This window comes from Panulirus ornatus, chromosome 14 (genome assembly GCF_036320965.1).
Source record: "Panulirus ornatus isolate Po-2019 chromosome 14, ASM3632096v1, whole genome shotgun sequence".
In the NCBI taxonomy this organism is placed as follows: Eukaryota; Metazoa; Arthropoda; class Malacostraca; order Decapoda; family Palinuridae; genus Panulirus; species Panulirus ornatus.
Window position 1 is genome coordinate 36,145,778 of NC_092237.1, and position 21,242 is coordinate 36,167,019.

Here is a 21,242-nt window from a genome sequence, read left to right on the forward strand (position 1 = left end):
TGTGAAGCGTCTGGGGTAAACCATGGAAAGCTGTGTAGGTATGTATATTGCGTGTGTGGACGTGTGTATGTACATGTGTATGGGGGGGGTTGGGCCATTTCTTTCGTCTGTTTCCTTGCGCTACCTCGCAAACGCGGGAGACAGCGACAAAGTATAAAAAAAAAAAAAAAAAAAAAATATATATATATATATATATATATATATATATATACATATATATATATATATATATATATATATATATATATATATATGTATATATATATATATATATATATATATATATATATATATATATATATATATATATATATATATATATATATATATATATATATATATATATATATATATATATATATATATATATATATATATATATATATATACATATATATATATATATATATATATATATATATGTATATATATATATATATATATATATATATATATATATATATATATATATATATATATATATATATATATATATATATGTATGTGTATATATATGTATGTGTATATATATATATATATATATATATATATATATATATATATATATATATATATATATATATATATATATATCTATATATATATATATATATATATATATATATATATCTTTTTTTTCTTTCAAACTATTCGCCATTGCCCGCGTTAGCGAGGTAGCGTTAATAACAGAGAACTGGGACTTTGAGGGAATATCCTCACCTAGCCCCCTTCTCTGTTCCTTCTTTTGGAAAATTAAAAAAAAATAATGAGAGGGGAGGATTTCCAGCCCCCCGCTCCCTCCCCTTTTAGTCGCCTTCTACGACACGCAGGGAATACGTGGGAAGTATTCTTTCTCCCCTATCCCCAGGGATAATATATATATATATATATATATATATATATATATATATATATATATATATATATATATATATATATATATATATATATATATATATATATATATATATATATATATATATATATATATATATATATATGGGAGCGGGGGGCTGGATATCTTCCCCTCTCGTTTTTTTTTTTAATTTTCCAAAACAAGGAACAGAGAAGGGGGCCAGGTGAGGATATTCCCTTCAAGGCCCAGTCCTCTGTTCTTAACGCTACCTCGCTAACGCGGGAAATGGCGAATAGTTTGAAAGAAAAGAAAATATATATATATATATATATATATATATATATATATATATATATATATATATATATATATATATATATATATATATATTTATTTTGATTTGTCGCTGTCTCCCGCGTTAGCGAGGTAGCGCAAGGAAACAGACAAAAGAATGGCCCAACCCTACCCACATACACATGTATATACATACACGTCCACACACGCAAATATACATACCTATACATCTCAATGTACACATATATATACACAATCAGACATATACATATATACACATGTACATAATTCATACTGTCTGCCTTTATTCATTCCATCGCCACCTCGGAACACATGGAATAACAACCCCCTCCCCCCTCATGTGTGCGAGGCAGCGCTGATGTCTTGATGTCCTGTTCGTCAGACACTTCTCCAAGGTTCTCTGCAAGAACGTTCAGTTGTGACTGGAAGAAATGCACCTTGAGCTATATCCTACATCCCATAGCAGCATAGGATTCTAGAAGTTTTTTTCACGCCGCCTTCAAAATCCGATCTCATGTTTTCCAAGATATTTCCACATAGCCACCCGAAAGAGTTTCAGACCTCCAGCTCCAAGTCATCAAGATGTGTACTGAAACTGTGGTCTTTCAGGAGTTCCTATATTTGAGGACCGACGAAGATGCCTTCTTTCAACTTGGCCTCCGTGATCTTCGGAAATTTTTCCAACACATTCTCGAATCCTTCCAAGTTTCTCTTGACTATTGTTTTGACAAATTGCTTCATGAGACCAAGCTTATGTGGAGCGGGGGAAGAAGAACATTTTGTAGATCAACCAGAGGCTTATCCTGGATACTCGAAATTCTTGGCTCATATGATCTTCGGTGAGGCTAATCCAACTTCATCAAATGCCTGGAAGTTGATGGACTCTCCCAGAGGCATAATAAACAGCAGTATTTTGTGAATCCTGACCCATCAGTCAGTTTGCCCATGATTTTCAAGTCCCACATATTTTTCATCTGTGATTTTTGTATCATATGGCATCTTTGAGTGCCTGCATGTTCTCATAGCACTCATGTGCAATGGCCTTACAATGGACAAGCGTCATTGAGAGGGGCCATTTTCTTGGGATGATAAGTGGAATCATGCGTCAATGTTCTTGCAAACACCGAGTGGCCCATCCACGGAAAAATGAAAAGTAAAAGTCTGATTCTTTTTCCTGAGATAAGTTATGCGAACGTCCTTCTTGAGCAGACATTTTTGTTTTAGATAAGATACTGAAAGTTCAGCTTTATCTTTCTGCATTACAAACTTTCTTTTGAAAAGTAGACGTGATAGAAGAAAAAGGATTGTATTCTCAAAATTTAGCGTACAAAATCACATCAATAACATTACAAGCCATGTGTGATGAGAAATAGTTACTGGCCGGTGAAATCAGAAAGAAATGAACGACTTTTTACAGAGGAAAATTTACCCAAGTAGGACACGGCATTCTGCTCAGGGAAGGAGGTCAAATGTAACGGACCTGTTAGACTACTCTGAGCAGTAAGGTGGACCAAAGGGAAGGTTGGATGGATTGTTTGTGTCTAGACTGCCAAGAAGCTATAGAGACTTACCTCACGGAAGGCTGATCAAGAAGCTGGATCACCGGACAGAACAAGGGACGCATGTCAGAGACGCTATATCAACATGTGTGGAGGTCACGAGCGGAGTATCACAGGATTATGCTCTGACACCAGTAGTCTTCTTGATCTACGGGAGTCATTTGCCTGGATTTGTTTGTATGTGATCCAAAGGTCATGAGGAGAGTGAAAACTGTGAAGGATTTCTTTCACTGACAAAGGGACCTACACAGATTCCAAATTTGGACTAATTTGTGGAAGATGGAGTTCAACGCGAGTAAATGCATATTGATGACGATGGGCCACAATTAAGGAGCTTGAATAAGCTACAGGAATGTGTGTGATAGAGTCCTACCTTTAGGAGAATGGTTACGGAGACCTACTGTCTGCTCGAAATATTAGTATTGCTTTCAGGTTCATGAATTAAAGAATGCAAAAGATGTTCACATAGAGCATGAGGCCAAAACTAATATAGTTTTCATGTTTGCTCACCGCCCCTAAAGGAGCACAAAGAGCTAACAGAGAAACTCCAGAGGACACTAAAAAGATATGTTACCATAATTAAGAAAGATGAATTGCAGAAAAAAAAGCTAGAGGTCTTAAATATGCTGATGAGGAAGACCTTAATCACAACCTCTAAGTTTTGAAACAAGTTGATGACGGAGACAGCGAACAGTTCTTTGAGAGACGTAAGGATAGAGCAAATATGCAGACTAGTAAGAGAGATCGGAATTACCTTTATGGTATAAAAGTGGAAGATGAATGAAAAAAAACAATCAATGCATGAATAATGTATACAGCATAAAGAAACTTATGAAGTCATTTTATAGTAAGAAATGTTCAAGAGTGTAAAGCTCCGTCTTCCTGCACAACAAATAAGCGATTAACACAGAAAACACACACACACACACACACACACACACACACACACACACACACACACACACACACACACACACACACACACACACACACACACACACACACACACACACACACACACACACACACACACACACACACACCACACACACCACACACACACACACACACACACCACACACACACACACACACACACACACACCACACACACACACACACACACACACACACACACACACACACACACACACCACACACACACACACACACACACACACACACACACCACACACACACCAAACACACACACACACACACACACACACACACACACACACCTCAGACTCAGAGAAAATGGTATGAATATGAATGAGGATGGCGACGCTACTATGCTTGCCAGTAGTAAACACATAATGCAGACATCATAGTCATACAGCAACGTATGAAATACTACAAAAGACTGCTATGATCAAATGAGGGTAAAGATTAATTGTTAATCTAGATTACGGAAGAAAGATATCAGTTGGGATGAATTCGAGTGTCATACTTAGTGGAATTATTATATCTTCATTCATTCTTATCAAGATTATGAATACAAATTCACTGTAAGCTTAAAGTTCTTTCTCATCTCTGCCATCAGCAGTTTATATCATGTACATTCAAATGACCGAACGACAAGCATTACGTAAATTGGAATTTTACAGACATGACGATGAAGTTATTGAGTGTGAGGGAGAGGCTGGTGGTGGGCGGGTGGCTGCTGGTGGCCATGATGGTCACGTGGAGCTACACCGGGAACCTGGTCTCCCTGCTGGCGGTGCGCCACATCCCACAACCCATCCAGACCATCAGGCACCTTTTGGACGACTCCAGTCTCACCCTCATATTGCTGTCCAACGCAGTTTTTGCAGACATTATTTCCGTAACTAAACATTTTTTCAGCTTCTGTATTTTTCTGATTGATATAAAGTGGAAGTTAAGTTGTAACAGTAAGTGTACCGTAAGTGAATATATCATATAAGCATTACCAAGGTAATGTTATATTCTAAGCAGAAAGTAATTTCATAAGAGAGTAACTTAATTTCCCTTTTCATTGTTTACACAGCTGACGGTATGTTTTCCTATATTTGTAAGTGAAGGTTTGATGAAGGATGGAATAAAAGAACACACATAAAAGAAAACGATAAGCTTCAGACAAGACCAAAATGATAGTTTGCTTTATACCTATGAAATATAATAGAACTATGATTTCATCAAAATCGCTTCTCTAATACGCTGGAGAACTGGTCTGTATGAGGAATTAAGAGTGACCCATACAAACTCTGTAGGCGTTTGAAGATTTGGTTTTTAGAGGAGGAGTAGGTGAAGTTAATGGGAAAGACGAAAGGAGAACAGGAGTACACAAAATCCAGGTTGCGCAGCGGTCAGGTGTTTGCCGTGCGTCCTTAGTGGAGGGGAGTTGTGGATACAGGCCACGGGGGCAGTAGACGTAACAATACCTGCTGAACAGGAAGAGGGCAGTATCATCACAACGCATGGAAATAGATGATTGAAAGAGGTGATGCTTGGAGAACTAATGTGGAAAAAAAGCTTTTGATTGAACCCTGGCTACAAGAGATGCAGAGGAAGAACCACCCCAGATATGTGAATAAATCCTCCGTAGGTATGCAACGGCTATTCACAAGAGTACTAACTACAGCACCTATACAGCATTGAAAGTCTTGGAAAAGCAGATTTTAAGCTCTGTATTAAGTTGGATGCTCAGGACAGAGAGGAATATATAGTTATATCCAAAAAGCTGTTTCCGCAGGAATGAATGTAAGGATTTACTTTAACAGTGTGAAGTGAGCGAGATTTAGTAGAAAGTATAAGGTGAAGTTAAGTACATTCCCACTCTAAAATGCTGCAAAGGGCCTATCGAAGTGATTAGTTATGCTCAAAAGTGAGATAAAGAAACTAAATCAAAATGAGGAGGGGATGTCTATAGACCGGAATCATAAGTGAAATAATGAAAAGGGTTAAAGGTTGAGATAAAAAAAAATCGTCATGAATGGCGATAAGGAAGAGGGTAGAAGACAGGGCAAAAACCCGAGGAATGCAATACCAGTCTTGGTAAGACGAGAGGGAGAGGTCGCTCTATCAACGACTACTGCAATGGACCAATTAGAGAGAAAGTTGTGCATTACAGAGAGAGACGCAGAAAATCCAAAGAAAGTATATCTAGAAAGGAAACACTTGTGCCAAACCTTATCATATTGTTTCGAGATGACAAGGACAACGAGATAAGATTTGCTCTAATCTTTATAAGAGAAGAGCTAGAGCTGAATCGCACAAAGGTCGTATTGTTGATGTGAAAGAAGGAAACTGGTCTATATGTTTAAGAAAGTGGGAAAAACTTAAGGAATGTTTCCAAAACATTGAAGACAGCAAAAGTGAAAACATCAGAGCATAGTTAGAGGGGTTCGAACGACCTGCATTTTTTGTTAGGTTGCATCAAGGCATACCTCCAAGGGTATTTAGGCAGAGACAAAATAGACCCAAAGATCGGGGCTAGTTTGGAGGTACATTTCATTTGAACATGAAGATGTACGGAGAATATTTGGAAGACTTAACGTGAAAAAATATGGGAGAAGGGATTGGTTCTATGGGTGAGGAAGACTGTATACTATTGTTCGCCTCGTAAAATAGCTCAATATTCAACACGCAGTCTTCTTATGTGCCATCTTAGAGTGGTATTTCAAGTGCTCAATGATTGTCTACAGCTTGATTGAATATATGACGTCTGATAACTAGCAATATTTGTGTTAACCTTATATTATGTTTCTGTAAGGGAGGTAAATTGAAGGTAGTTTTTGGTTGATAGTTCTTAATTTGTGTTGCAAGGAAGTGATTGAAACGAGTCTGTCTTTTAGCTTCAACCACCAGGGATGGGGTATTCTTTATCTCTCTTATAGCCACGTCCTTCTGTCACATGGATACAGAAGGTTTCAGTATGAATAAAAACGGGGGAAAAAGAAATCTTTGGTATAGTAATAAGTTTAAGATTCCTATTTCCTTACAGTTATTTTTTTCTTCTCACCACCGTCACTGCTCCCGCTGTTAATTAAAAGGCCTTTCCCCTATGCTCTGCCACGTTTCATTTCGTTCTCCCTCATAATTTCGCTTAACTTTCTATCACTGTTGCGGCTTTACCATGCTGGACATCCTCTTTGTTATATGATAACGTACAAATATCTATCTTTGCAGAAAATCAAAATAGGAGAAATGAAAGAGGTGAACGACCTGCAGCATAAGAACCGTATGAAGTATATGGTATCCATACATTACACAACAACAGAGAAACTAATGAGCGAAGGAGGCCATGCCATCATTGACACCGCTCTCTCAGCAGACGACTTCATCGGCCAAAGTTTTGCCGACACAAGTATTGATGCATAATGATATCTTTTCGCTGAGATTATCTAGCCCTTGAAGAGGAGCCTAAATTAATTATATTGAAGTCTTTGGAATGTTGACACATTTTTCTTTTGAGATGTAGAAATCTCGTTTCTAACATACTGGATGTAGAGCTTTTTGAAAGCATCCACTGGAGGTTGTCCTAGAAATAACTGTGATCAGCTTCATGTAAAATATAGTTTCTTGTGTTTACAGGACGATGTGACTTCTACAAGTCTCGCCAGAAATTCTTCACAACCCACCACTGTATGATCGGCCAGAAGGGGAACCCGATTGTACCTGCCATCAGCTACAGGTGAGACTTGGAGGAATTTGCAGAGTACTATGCCGATACTATGAAGCTACGTGTTGTGCATACAGTTCTGAGCATCCTAGCATACATGACGGGAAACATTGATGAGGTCCAGGGTTCGAGAAATTACGCTTTGAAAATTGAATTACTTTTACAATTATAAATACTTTCTATTTTTCTAAATCATGATTATAATTACCAATATATTTGGAATCGCAATTACATTATAATTACAGTTACCAAAAAGAAAATCCATTATAAACACAATTATATCTATAATTTCCCAAACTTGGAAAAAAAAATCATTTTGGTGAAAATAAACTAATTCTACATTGTAAGGTAATCCTTTATCTACAAACAAGTGTCACAGACTATTTTGAAGACAAAAATGCAGATTACTTGATGTTGATAAAAGTTGCAGATGGTAGCTAAAAATCTGATTTTTTTTTTTTTCTTTTTTTAACAATTCGCTATTGCACTTTATCATAACATTGAACGGAAAGAAGTGACACCAAGCTGAGCTCTGTTAGCAGTACAAACAATCAACTCTCTTCCAAGATTCTTCAGTGGCTGCCAAGCTTGGGACACTTCTTTCCAGTATAGCATTGGATCACTTGAACATGACAGAATTCCTTCCTCTACTCATATTGCTTCAACAAAAGACTCACTGACACTGTGCTTCCCTCTGATCCCCATTCATTTTGGGATTTTGTTGAACATTTTGATATGGAGAAAAGTCTCGGTCTTTTTGATTCAGGTAATGATTTTTCAGCGAGATCATCCTTTTTACTTTCGTTACCCATTGTTGATGTTGACCCTCCTAAACTACCTCCAATTCTTCAAGCATTTCCTTGACATATACCAACACTTGGTCCTTCTGCTCCTGTAATGGATGCCACTCCAGTTTGAACCTAAGACAAAAAGCCACTACTTGAACATCTCCCATTTCCATGTATGGATCCAACTTTTTCTTCACAGAGTTCAATAACACTTTAGCCAGTTGTTAAGAGTACTGTCATTAGGTGTTATGGTTATAGATTAGATTCTATAGCGAGTGTTTAAGTCCCTGACTAACTGGTCTAATGACAAATATGGTCACCTTCTTCTGCCCCTCCACAACTCCCATGAACTCGTGAAAAGGCTTGAGGACAAGTGTACTGGGAGGTAAGTTTGAATGGAGAAAAACTGGAGGAAGCGAAGTGTTTTAAATATCTGGGAGTTGATTTGGCAGCGGATGGAACCAGGGAAGCGGAAGTGAATCATTGGGTGGGGGAGGGGGCGAAAGTTCTGGGATCGTTGAAGAATGTGTGGAAGTCTAGAACATTATCCCGGAAATGAAAAATCGGTATGTTTGAAGGAATAGTAGTTCCAACAATGTTATATGGTTGCGAGGCGTAGGGTATAGATAGAGTTGTGCGGAGGAGGGTGGATGCACTGGAAATGAGATGTCTGAGGACAATATGTGGTGTGAGGTGGTTTGATCGAGTAAGTAATAACAGGGTAAGAGAGATGTGTGGTAATAAAAAGAGTGTGGTTGAGACAGCAGAAGAGGGTGTTTTGAAATGGTTCGGTCACATGGAGAGGATAAGTGAGGAAAGATTGACCAAGAGGATATATATGTCAGAGCTGGAGGGAACGAGAAGTCGGAGACCAAATTCGAGGTGGCAAAGATGGAGTGAAAAAGATTCTGAATGATCGGGGCCTGAACATGCAGGAGGGTGAAACGCGTGCAAGGCATAGAGTGAAATGGAAAGATGTGGTATACCGGGATCGACCTGCTGTCAATGGATTAAACCAGGGCGTGTGAAGCGTCTGGGGTAAACCATGGAAAGTTTTGTGGAACCTGGATGTAGAAAGGGAACTGTGGTTTCAGTGCATTATTCATGACAGCTAGAGACTGAGTGTGAACGAATGTGGCCTTCGTTGTCTTTTCCTAGTGCTACCTCGAGCATATGCGGGGGGACGGGGTTGTTATTTCATGTTTGGCGGGGTGGCGAGGAGAAGAGGGAGACCAAATTGGAGGTGGAAAGATGGAGTGAAAAAGATTTTGTGTGATCGGGGCCTGAACATGCAGCAGGGTGAAAGGAGGGCAAAGAATAGAGTGAATTGGAGCGATGTGGTATACCGGGGTTGACGTGCTGTCAGTGGATTGAATCAAGGCATGTGTATGGGGGTGGGTTGGGCCATTTCTTTCGTCTGTTTCCTGCGCTACCTCGCAAACGCGGGAGACAGCGTCAAAAAAAAAAATATATATATATACATATATATATACATATATATATATATATATATATATATATATATATATATATATATATATATATATATATATATATATATATATATATGTGTGTGTGTGTGTGTGTGTGTGTGTGTGTGTGTGTGTGTGTGAATATATGTATATAATCAAGTGACTCTATTTTGATATGACCATTTACCCAAATTCATAATTCTGGAGGTAATAGAATTTGTTCCTGCAGGATTCGCAGCCTTGTGGAGGCGGGACTATACGAATACTGGCTCCGGAACAACATTCCTTTCTCATCTCACTGCAAACTTTCTCCCTCAACGCTCACCCTCAGGCAACCTCTGGCAATCAACAACCTCTGGGTAACTACCTTATGAATCAGTTATCCTATTTCTTTCATTATCTTATCATGATTTACTTTGAAAAGTATATCTTATGCACCCAACTGTTCTTTACCATATCAAAATGTGTGAATGAATCTTTAGATGTCCTAATGTATGGAACTATCGCCACACAAAAAGGAAAGCGCAAAACACAAAACGAGCCAAGCACAGATAATGTTGCTGCGTGTAAAGTTGTGGATGAATGTAAGTTTTCCAACGTAACATCGAAGCCCAAATAAAAAGTAATAATTCACTACTCGGTAATTCTCGTCCTATTAACTTGACGTCTGTAGCTGGAAAACTCATGAAAACCATCAATGGAGATAGAATAGTGAACTGTTGGAAATACTACCACTTAAGAAACGATTCTCATCATGGTTTTTGACAAAATTGCTCATATCTAACAAATCTACTTCATTTCTTTCATGATATGATCAAATGTATGACAAAAGTAAAGCAGTTGATGTTATCAATCTCGATTTTCAAAAATCATTCGATTAGGTTTCGTATCAAAAGTTACTGTTGATAATGGACTACATTACAAGATATCGAAATTCACTGATGATACAAAGCTGGGATTTGAATTTACAAATAGATTTGAACTATTACGGCATCAAACTGACGTAGACAAATTAATGGGCTGAGCTCTAAAGTGACAAATGAATTTTGATATTGATGAGTGCATAGTTTTACATATCGACAATAAAATCCAGAAGGCAAGCTACAGTGTGAATTCTGTTGACCTGCAAAAGACAAATGAGGAAAAATCAGAACGAACAAAATTCTTGGATTTAATGGGAGTGTCTTCGAATTTAAACCCAGAAAATTCATCCATACTCTCTCCAATTCATTGGTTTGTCCACATCCTGAATACTGTGCTCAGTTTTGGCCACCCTACCTTAAGAAAGATATAGACAGAAAGGAGAGAGTACAGCGACAAGCTACCCGGACTGAAAAACAGTTCCTACGAGAGTAGATTAAGCAATTGAATCTACTTAACTTAGGAGATAGCTGAAACGTGATCTAATACAAGTGTTCAAAATTGTGAAAAGCTTTGATTATCTTGATCTACCAAGTTACTTAAGATTCAATTCGTCTCATCTTACTCGTTGTGATGGTTACAGACACTTAGGCAAACGTTTTACCTCGAGTGAGGCGAAGTATTTCTTTTTTTTCAACAGAATTCTAAAAACAAGTAAACGATTTGCCACTTAGAGTGGTTAAAAGCAGTACTATGGATATGTTTAAAGATAAACTAGATAGGAGGTATGCTTCAAGACCTCGACCTACAATATTTGTTTTTCCTCAGTCACAAAAACAATTTGCAGGTTATTCGCTTTGAATTAACGGTATCCCTTCTAACGTTCACCACATTTATCCGTGAGCCTCTGATATACTTCACTACAACAAACAGCCTCGAAAGAACCCAGTGGTCTGTTGCTGTTTCTATTTCTTTGTATTCCTCTGTATAACCTTCATAAGCAAACACATACGCACACACACACACACACACACACACACACACACACACACACACACGCACATACACAAGCACAAGCAAAACCAAATTATAACAGATCACAAGTATGGAAATCATGTACTCTTTTCTTTCTTTTCTTTCATACTATTCGCCATTTCCAGCATCAGCGCGGTAGCGTTAAGAACAGAGGACTGGGCCTTTGAGGGAATATCCTCACCTGGCCCCCTTCTCTGTTCCTTCTTTTGGAAAATCAAAAAAAAATGATAGGGGAGGATTTCCAGCCCCCCGCTCCCTTCCCTTTTAGTCGCCTTCTACGACACGCAGGGAATACGTGGAAAGTATTCTTTCTCCCCTATCCCCCGGGATAAAGGGTGTTTTGAAATGGTTTGGTTACATGGAGAGAATGAGTGAGGACAGATTGACCAAGAGGATATATGTGTCAGAGGTGGAGGGAACGAGAAGTGGGAGACCAAATTGGAGGTGGAAAGATGGAGTGAAAAAGATTTTCAGTGATCGGGGCCTGCACATGCAGTAGGGTGAAAGGCGTGCAAGGAATAGAGTGAATTGGAAAGATGTGGTATACCAGGGCCGATGTGCTGTCAATGGATTAAACCAGGGCATGTGAAGCGTCTGGGGTAAACCATGGAAAGTTCTGTGGGGCCTGGATATGGAAAGGGAGCTGTAGTTTCGGTGCATTATTGCATGATAGCTAGAGACTGAGTCTGAACGAATGTGGCCTTTGTTGTCTTTTCCTAGCGCTACCTCGCACACATGAGGGCGGAGGGGGTTGTTATTTCATGTGTGGTGAGGAGGCGATGGAAATGAATGAAGGCAGAGAGTATGAGTTATGTATATGTGTTTATATGTATATGTCTGTGTGTATGTACATGTATACGTTGAGACGTATAGGTATGTATTTTGCGTGTGTGGACGTGCATGTATATACATGTGTATGTGGGTGGGTCGGGCCATTCCGTCGTTTGCGCTATCTCGCTAACGCGGGAGACAGCGACAAAGCAAAATAGATAAAATAAATGAATATGTATATATATATATATATATATATATATATATATATATATATATATATATATATATATATATATATATATATATATATGTACGCAATTAATACTGTCTGCTCTTATTCATCCAGTCACCACTCCGCCACACATGAAATGACACCCCCCTACCCCCGCACGCTCGCGAGGTACCACTATGAAAAGACAACAAAGGATACATTCGTTCACACTCATTCTCTAGTTGTCATGTGTAATGCACGAACCCACAGCTCCCTTTCCTCATCCTGGACCCACAAATCTTTCCATGGTTTACCCAAGACGCTTCACATGCCCTGGTTCAATCCATTGACAACTTGTCGACCCTGATATACCACATCGTTCCAATTCACTCGATTCCTTGAACGCCTTTCACCCTCCTGCATGTTCAGGACTCAATCACTCAAAATCTTTTTCACTCCATCTTTCCATCTCCAATTTTTTGTCCCTCCACCTCTAACACATATATCCTCTTTGTAAATCTTTCCTCACTCATTAACTCCATGTGACCAAACCAATTTAATACACCCTCTTCTGCTCTCTCAACAACATTTTTTCTATTACCACACATATCTCTTACCCTTTCATTACTTACTCGATCAAACCACCTCACAGCACATATTGTCCTCAACCATCTCATTTCCAGCATATCAACCCAACTCCACACAACTCTATCTGTAGCCCATGCCTCGCAACCATATAGCATTGTCGAAACCACTATTCCTTCAAACATATACATTTTTGATTTCCGCGAGAACGTTATCGCCTCCCACACATTTTTCAACGCTCCCAGAACGTTCGCTCCCTCCCCTACCCTATGTCTCACCTCCGCTTCCATGATTCCATCCGCTGCCAAATCCACTCCCAGATATCTAAAACACTTCACTTCCTCCAGTTTTTCTCCATTCAAATTTACCTCCCAATTGACTTGTCCCTCAACTCTACTGTACCTAATAACCTTACTCTTATTCACATTTACTCTCAGCTTTCTTCTTTCACACACTTTACCAAACTCAGTCCCCACCTACTGCAGTTTCTCACCCGAATCAGCAACCACCGCTGTATCATCAGCGAACAGCAACTGACTCACTTCCCAAGCTTTCTCATCCACAACAGGATTCGTACTTGCCCCTCTCTCCAAAACTCTTGCATCACCTCGCTGACAACCCCATCCATAAACAAATTAAACAGCCTTGAAGACATCACGCACCCCTGCCGCAAACCGACATTCACTGAGAACTAATTACTTTCCTCTCTTCCTACTCGTACACATGCCTTACATCCTCGATAAAAAATTTCACTGCTTCTATCAACTTGCCTCCCACACCATATATTCTTAATATTTTCCACAGAGCATCTCTATTAATTCTAACATATGCCTTCTCCAGATCCATAAATGCTACAGATACAAATCCATTTGCTTTTCTAAGTATTTCTCACATACATTCTTCAAAGTAAAAACCTGATCCACACATCCTCTACCACTTCTGAAACCACACTGCTCTTCCCCAATCTGATGCTCTGTAAATGCCTCCACCCTATCAATCAATACCCTCCCATATGATTTCCCAGGAATACTCAACAAACTTATACCTCTGTAATTTGAGCACTCACCAATCCTTAAGCACCTCACCATGAGTCATACATACATTAAATGTCCTTAACAACCAGTCAACAGCACAGTCACCACCTTTCTTAATAAAATCCACTGCAATAACATCGAAACTCCTACCTTGCCAGCTTTCATCTTCAGCAAAGCTTTTACTACCTCTTCTCTGTTTACCAAATCATTATCCCGAACCCTTTCACTTTGCACACAAATCTACCAAAATACCCTATATCTGCCACTTTATCATCAATCACATTCGACAAACCTTCAAAATACTCACTCCATCTCCTTCTCACATCACCACTACTTGTTATAACCTCCCCATTAGCACCTTCACTGATGTTCCCATTTGTTCCCTTGTCTTATGCACTTTATCTAAATCCTTCCAAAAATCTTTTTATTTTCCCTAAAATTCAATGATACTCTCTCACCCCAACTCTCATTTGCCCTTTTTTCACCTCTTGCACCTTTCTCTTGACATCCTGCATCTTTCTTTCATACATCTCCCTCTCATTTGCATTATTTCCCTTAAAAAATCGTCCAAATGCCTATCTTTTTTCTTTCACTAATAATCTTACTTCTTCATCCCACCACTCACTACTCTTTCTAATCGCCCCCTCCCCCCACGCTTCTCATGCCACAAGCATCTTTTGCGCAAGCCATCACTGCTTCTCTAAATACATCCCATTCCTACCTCACTCCCATTACATCCTTTGTTCTCACCTTTTCCCATTGTGTACTCAGTCTCTCCTGGCACCTCATCACACACGTCTCCTTCCCAGGCTCACTTACTAGCACCGCTCTCTTCACCCCAACATTCTCTTTTCTTTTCTGAAAACCTCTACGAATCTTCACCTTTGCCTTCATACGACAATGAACAGACATCCTTCTAGTTACACCTCTCAGCATATTAACCTCCAAAAGTCTGGGTTCCGCGCTTCTGTCAATTAACACGTGATCCAATAACGCTCTCTGGACATTCTCGCACTTACATACGTATTCTTAAGTATCTCTCTCTTTTTAATCCAGGTACTTAAACAAAGTATTTTTCAGCGCACAAAACTACAAGCTCTTCACCGTTTCCATTTACAACACTGAACACCTCATGTACACCAATTAATCCCTAAACTGCCACATTGCTCACCTTTGCATTCAAATTATCCATCACTATAACCCGGTCTAGCGTGTCAAAACTATCAACACACTCACTCAGCTGCTCCCAAAACACTTGCATCTGATGATCTCTCTTCTCATGTCCATGTACATATGCACCAATAATCACCCATCCCTCTATATCTACTTTCAGTTTTACCCATATCAATCTAGAGTTTACTTTCTTACACTCTATCACATACTACCACCACTCCTGTTTCAGGAGTAGTGCTGCTCCTTCCCTTGCTCTTGTCCTCTCACCAACCCCTGACTTTACTCACAAGACAATTCCAAACCACTCTTCCCCTTTACCCTTAAGCTTCGTTTCACTCAGGGCAAGAACATTCATGTTCCTTTCCTTGAAAATACCACCTATCTCTCCTTTTTTCTCATCTTGGTTACATCCACACACATTTAGACACCCTAATTTGAACCTTCGAAGAGTGGAGGGTTTCTTGCTGGCTGTGTGAGCCTCATGGGAAATGGCCGGTGTAGACACCGTTGATCGCTTACTGGAGATGAAGGGTATTCGAGTACATACTATTCGAATAGTTATTTCCTATTAGAGGCGATCATTGCCTAGCCGTAGCGCTAACCTCTGTTGCATAGGGGTCCCGGGTTTCATCCAGGTTGTTGTAGGTTTGTATGTTTTATGAAGGTGCGCGTTAATATGCTCTTTTCTCGTATTCATATACCTCCGCCTTGTACAGTTAGGTTTAGTAAAATGCTATTTGCTGACTTTGAGAGCCTGTTAGGAAATGACCGTTGTAGACCCCGTTGCTCACCTATCTGAAACGAAGGGTATTCAAGTACATAGGATTCGAATAGTCATTTCCCAATTATGGGCGATCATAGCGTAGCGGTAGCGCTCATGCCTGTTGCACAGGGGTTCCGGGTTCGATTCTGGCTGGTGGAAGTAGGTATGTTCTATGAAGATGCGAGTGTTGTTCGTGTTGTTCAGTTAGGTTCGGTAAATGCTATCTTCTGACTGTGTGAGTCTGATGGGAAATAATTGGTGTAGAATCCGTTGTTAACCAACGTGAGACGACTGGTATTTGAGTACATAGCATTCGAATAATCATTTCACTGTTAGGCGCGATCATAGCTTAACGGTAGCGCACCAGCCTGCTACACATGGGTCTTGGTTTCGATCCTGGCTGTTGGAAGTTTGATTGTTCTATGAAGGTGTGCGTTCATATGCACTTTGTTCGTATTCTTATACATCCATTTGGCACAGTTAGTGTCGGTAAAAGGCTATGTCCTAGCTGTGTGCACCTGTTTGGAAATGACCAATGTAGACCCCGTTGCTCACCAACGTGAGACGAAGGGTACTCCAGTACATAGTATTCGAATAGTCATTTCCCTATTAGGGGTGATCATAGCCTAACGGTAGCGCTCCCACATATTGGACTGTGGTCCCGGTTTCGATCCAGGCTTTTGGAGTTTTTAATGTTCTGTGAAGGTGCACGTTCATATGCGCTTTGTTCGTATTCGTATACCTCCGCGTTGTACAGTTAGGTTCGGTAAATTGCTATATGCTGGCTGTGTGTGCCTCATGTGAAATGACTGGTGTAGAATCCGTTGCTAACCAACGTGAGATTACGGGTATTCGAGTACATAGAATTCAAATAGTCATTTCCCTGTCAGGGGCGATCATAGCTTAGCGGAAGTGCACCCGTCTGTTACAGAGGGGTCCCGTGTTCGATCCTGGCTGTTGGAGGTTTGTGTGTTCTTTGAAGATGCGCGGTCATATGCTCTTTGTTCGTATTCATATAGCTGCCAGTTGTACGGTTAGGATCGGTAAAATGATATCTGCTGGCTGTGTGAGACTGATGGGAAATGAGCAGTGAAGACCCGGTCGCTCACCAACGAGAGACGAAGGGTATTCGAGTACATCGCATTCGAATAGTCACTTGCCTATAAGGGGTGATCATAGCTTAGCTGTAATGCTTCCGACCTGTTGCACAGGGGTCCCGGGTTCGATCCAGGCTGTTGGAGGTTTGTATGTTTTATGAATTTTTGCGTTCAGATGCACTTTGTTCGTATTTATATACCTCGCGTTTCAGTTCGGTTCAGTAAAATGCTATCTGCTGGCTGTGTGAGCCTGATGGGATATAGCCGGTGTAGACACCGTTGATCACTAACTGGAGATGAAGGGTACTCGAGTATATACTATTTAAATAGTTATTTTCTATTAGGGGTGATCATAGCCTAGCGGTAGCGCTAACCTCTGTTGCACAGGGGTTCCGTGTTTAATCCTGGTTGTTGTAGGTTTTTATGCTCTGTGAAGGTGCGCGTTAATATGCTCTTTGCTCGTATTCATATACCTCCGTGTTGTACAGTAAGGTTCGGTGAAATGCTATCTGCTGGCCTTGAGAGCCTGTTGGGAATTGATTGGTGTAGAATCCGTTGTTAACCAACGTGAGACGACGGGTATCTGAGTACCTAGCATTCGAATAGTCATTTCACTGTTAGGGGCGATCATAGCCTAGTGGTATCGCACCCGCCTGTTACACATGGGTCTTGGGTTTGATCCTGGCCGTTGGAAGTTTGAATGTTCTATGAAGGTGCGCATTCATATGCGCTTTGTACGTATTCAATTACCTCCGCTTTGTACAGTTAGGGTAGTTAGAATGTTCTCTTCTGGATGAGTGAGCCTGATTGGAAATGACCGGTGTAGACTCCGTTCCTCATCAACATGAGACGAAGGGTATTCGAGTACATAGTATTTGAATAGTCATTTCCCTATGACGGGCGATCATAGCATATTTGTAGCACCATCGCCTGTTGCAGAGGGGTCCTGGCTTCGGTCGTGGCTACTGGAGGTTTGTATGTTCTTTGAAAGTGAGCGTTCATATGCACTTTCTTTGTATTCATATACCTTTGCGTTGTACAGTTAGGTTCGGCAAAATGCTATCTGCTGGCTGTGCGAGCCTGGAGAAAATGACCGGTGTAGCCTAGCGGTAGCGCTAACCTCTGTTGCATAGGGGTCCCTGGTTCGATCCTGGTTGTTGGAGGTTTGTATGTTCTATGAAGCTGTAATATGCTTTTTGTTGGTATTCATATACCTCCGCGTTGTACAGTTAGGTTCGGTAAAATGCTATTTGCTGGATTTGAGAGCCTGCTGGGAAAGACCGCTGTAGACCCCGTAGCTCACCTACCTGAGACGAAGGGTATTAACGTACATAGTATTCGAATAGTCATTTCCCAATTATGGGCGATCATAGAGTAGCGGTAGCGCTCTTCCCTGTTGGACAGGGTTACGGGGTTCGATCCTGGCTGATGTTAGTTAGTTTGTGCTATGAAGGTGCGCGTTTACATGCACTTTGTTCGTATTCATATACCTCCGTGTTGTACAGTTAGGTTTGGTAAAAGCTGTCTGCTGGCTGTGTGAGCCTGATGGGAAATGATTGGTTTAGAATCCGTTGTTAACCAACGTGAGACGACGGGTATTTGAGGACATAGCATTCGAATAGTCATTTCACTGTTAGGGGCGACCATAGCGTAATGGTAGCGCACCTGCCTGTTACACATTGGTCTTGGGTTCGATCTTGGCAGTTGGAAGTTTGAATGTTATATGAAGGTGCGTGTTCACATGCACTTTGCACGTATTCAATTATCTCCGCTTTATGCAGTTAGGGTGGGTAAAATGCTCTCTGCTGGCTGAGAGAGCATGATTGGAAATGACCTGTGTAGAGTCTGTTGCTCAGCAACATGACACGAAGGGTATTCGAGTACATAGTGCTTCAACATTCATCTCTCTATGAAGGGCGATCATAACATAATTGTAGCACTCCTGCCTGCTGCACAGGGGTCCCGGGTTCGATCCTACCTATTGCAGGTTTGTATGTTATTTGAAAGTGAGCGTTCATATGCACTTTCTTTGCAAAATTGTGATAATTTCCAATATATATGTATATATATATATATATATATATATATATATATATATATGTATATATATATATATGTATATATATATATATATATATATATATATATATATATATATATATATATATATATGTATATATATATATATATATATATATATATATATATATATATATATATATATATATATACTTTTTTTTCTATTTATTTTCCTTTGTCGCTGTCTCCCGCGCTTCCGAGGTAGCGCAAGGAAACAGACGAAAGAATAGCCCAACCCACCAACATACACATGTATATCCATACACATCCACACTCGCAAATATACATACCTATACATCTCAATGTACACATATATATACACACACAGACATATATATATATATATATATATATATATATATATATATATATATATATATATATATATATATATATATATATATACACATGTACATAATTCATACTATCAGCCCTTATTTATTCCCATCGCCACCTCGCCACACATGGAATAACAACCCCCTTCCCCCTCATGTGTGCGAGGAAGCGCTAGGAAAAGACAACAAAGGCCCCATTCGTTCACACTCAGTCTCTAGCTGTCATGTAATAATGCATCGAAACCACAGCTCCCTTTCCACATCCAGGCCCCACAGAACTTTCCATGGTTTACCCCAGCCGCTTCATATGCCCTGGTTCAACCTATTGACAGAACGTCGGCCCTTGTATAAAACATCGTTCCAGTTCACTGTATTCCTTGCACGCCTTTCACCCTCCTGCATGTTCAGGCCCCGATCACTTAAAATCTTTTTCACTTCATCTTTCCACCTCCAAATTGGTCTCCCACTCCTCCTCGTTCCCTCCACCTCTGACACATATATCCTCTTGGTCAATCTTTCCACACTCATTCCTCCATGTGACCAAACCATTTCAAAACATCCTCTTCTGTTCTCTCAACCACACTCTTTTATTTCCACACATCTCTCCTACCTTACATTACTTACTCGACCAAACCACCTCACACCACATATTGTCCTCAAACATCTCATTTCCAGCACATCCACCCTCCTACGCACAACTCTATCCATAGGCCACGCCTAGCAGCCATACAACATTGTGGGAACCACTATCCCTTTAAACATACCGATTTTTGCTTTCCGAGATAATATTCTCGACTTCCAAACATTCTTCAAGGCTCCCAGAATGTTTGCTCACTCCCCAACCAAATGATTCAATTCCGTTTCCATAGTTCCATCCGCTGACAGAGCCACTCCCAGATATCTAAAACACTTTACTTCCTCCAGTTTTTCTCCATTCAAACTTACCTCCCAATTGACTTGACCCTCAACCCTACTGTACCTAATAACCTTGCTCTTATTCACATTTACCCTTAACTTTCTTCTTTCACACACTTTATCAAATACACTCACCAGCTTCTGCAGTTTCTCATATGAATCAGCCACCAGCGCTGTATCATCAGCGAACAACAACTGACTCACTTCCCAAGCTCTCTCATCCACAACAGACTGCATACTTGCCCCTCTTTCCAAAACTCCTGCATTCACCTCCCTTACAAACCCATCCATAAACAAGTCAAACAACCATGGAGACACCACACATCCCTGCCGCAAACGTACATTCACTGAGAACCAATCACTTTCCTCTCTTCCTACACGTACACATTCCTAACATCCCCGATAAAAACTTTTCGCTGATTCTAACAACTTACCTCCCACACCATATATACTTAATACCTTCCACAGAGTATCTCTATCAACTCTATCATATGCCTTCTCCAGATCCATAAATGCTATATACAACTCCATTTGCTTTTGTAAGTATTTCTCACATACATTCTTCAAAGCAAACACCTGATCCACGCATCCTCTACCACTTCTGAAACCACACTGCTCTTCCCCAATCTGATGCTCTGTACATGCCATCAACCTCTCAATCAATACCCTCCCATATAATTTACCAGGAATACTCAATAAACATATACCTCTGTAATTTGAGCACTCACTCTTATCCCCTTTGCCTTTGT

The 21,242-nt window shown here is 40.0% G+C and overlaps 1 protein-coding gene across 1 annotated transcript in view; it reads left to right on the forward strand.

Moving 5' to 3' along the window:
* Positions 1-21,242, forward strand: part of LOC139753526 (probable glutamate receptor) — an 88,709-nt gene that overhangs the window by 38,424 nt on the left and 29,043 nt on the right. Inside the window, exons 5-8 of the mRNA XM_071670173.1 lie at positions 4,337-4,554; positions 6,879-7,056; positions 7,284-7,383; positions 9,861-9,990. Of these exons, the coding sequence (XP_071526274.1) occupies positions 4,337-4,554; positions 6,879-7,056; positions 7,284-7,383; positions 9,861-9,990 (626 nt within the window). The remainder of the gene's footprint in view (positions 1-4,336; positions 4,555-6,878; positions 7,057-7,283; positions 7,384-9,860; positions 9,991-21,242) is intronic.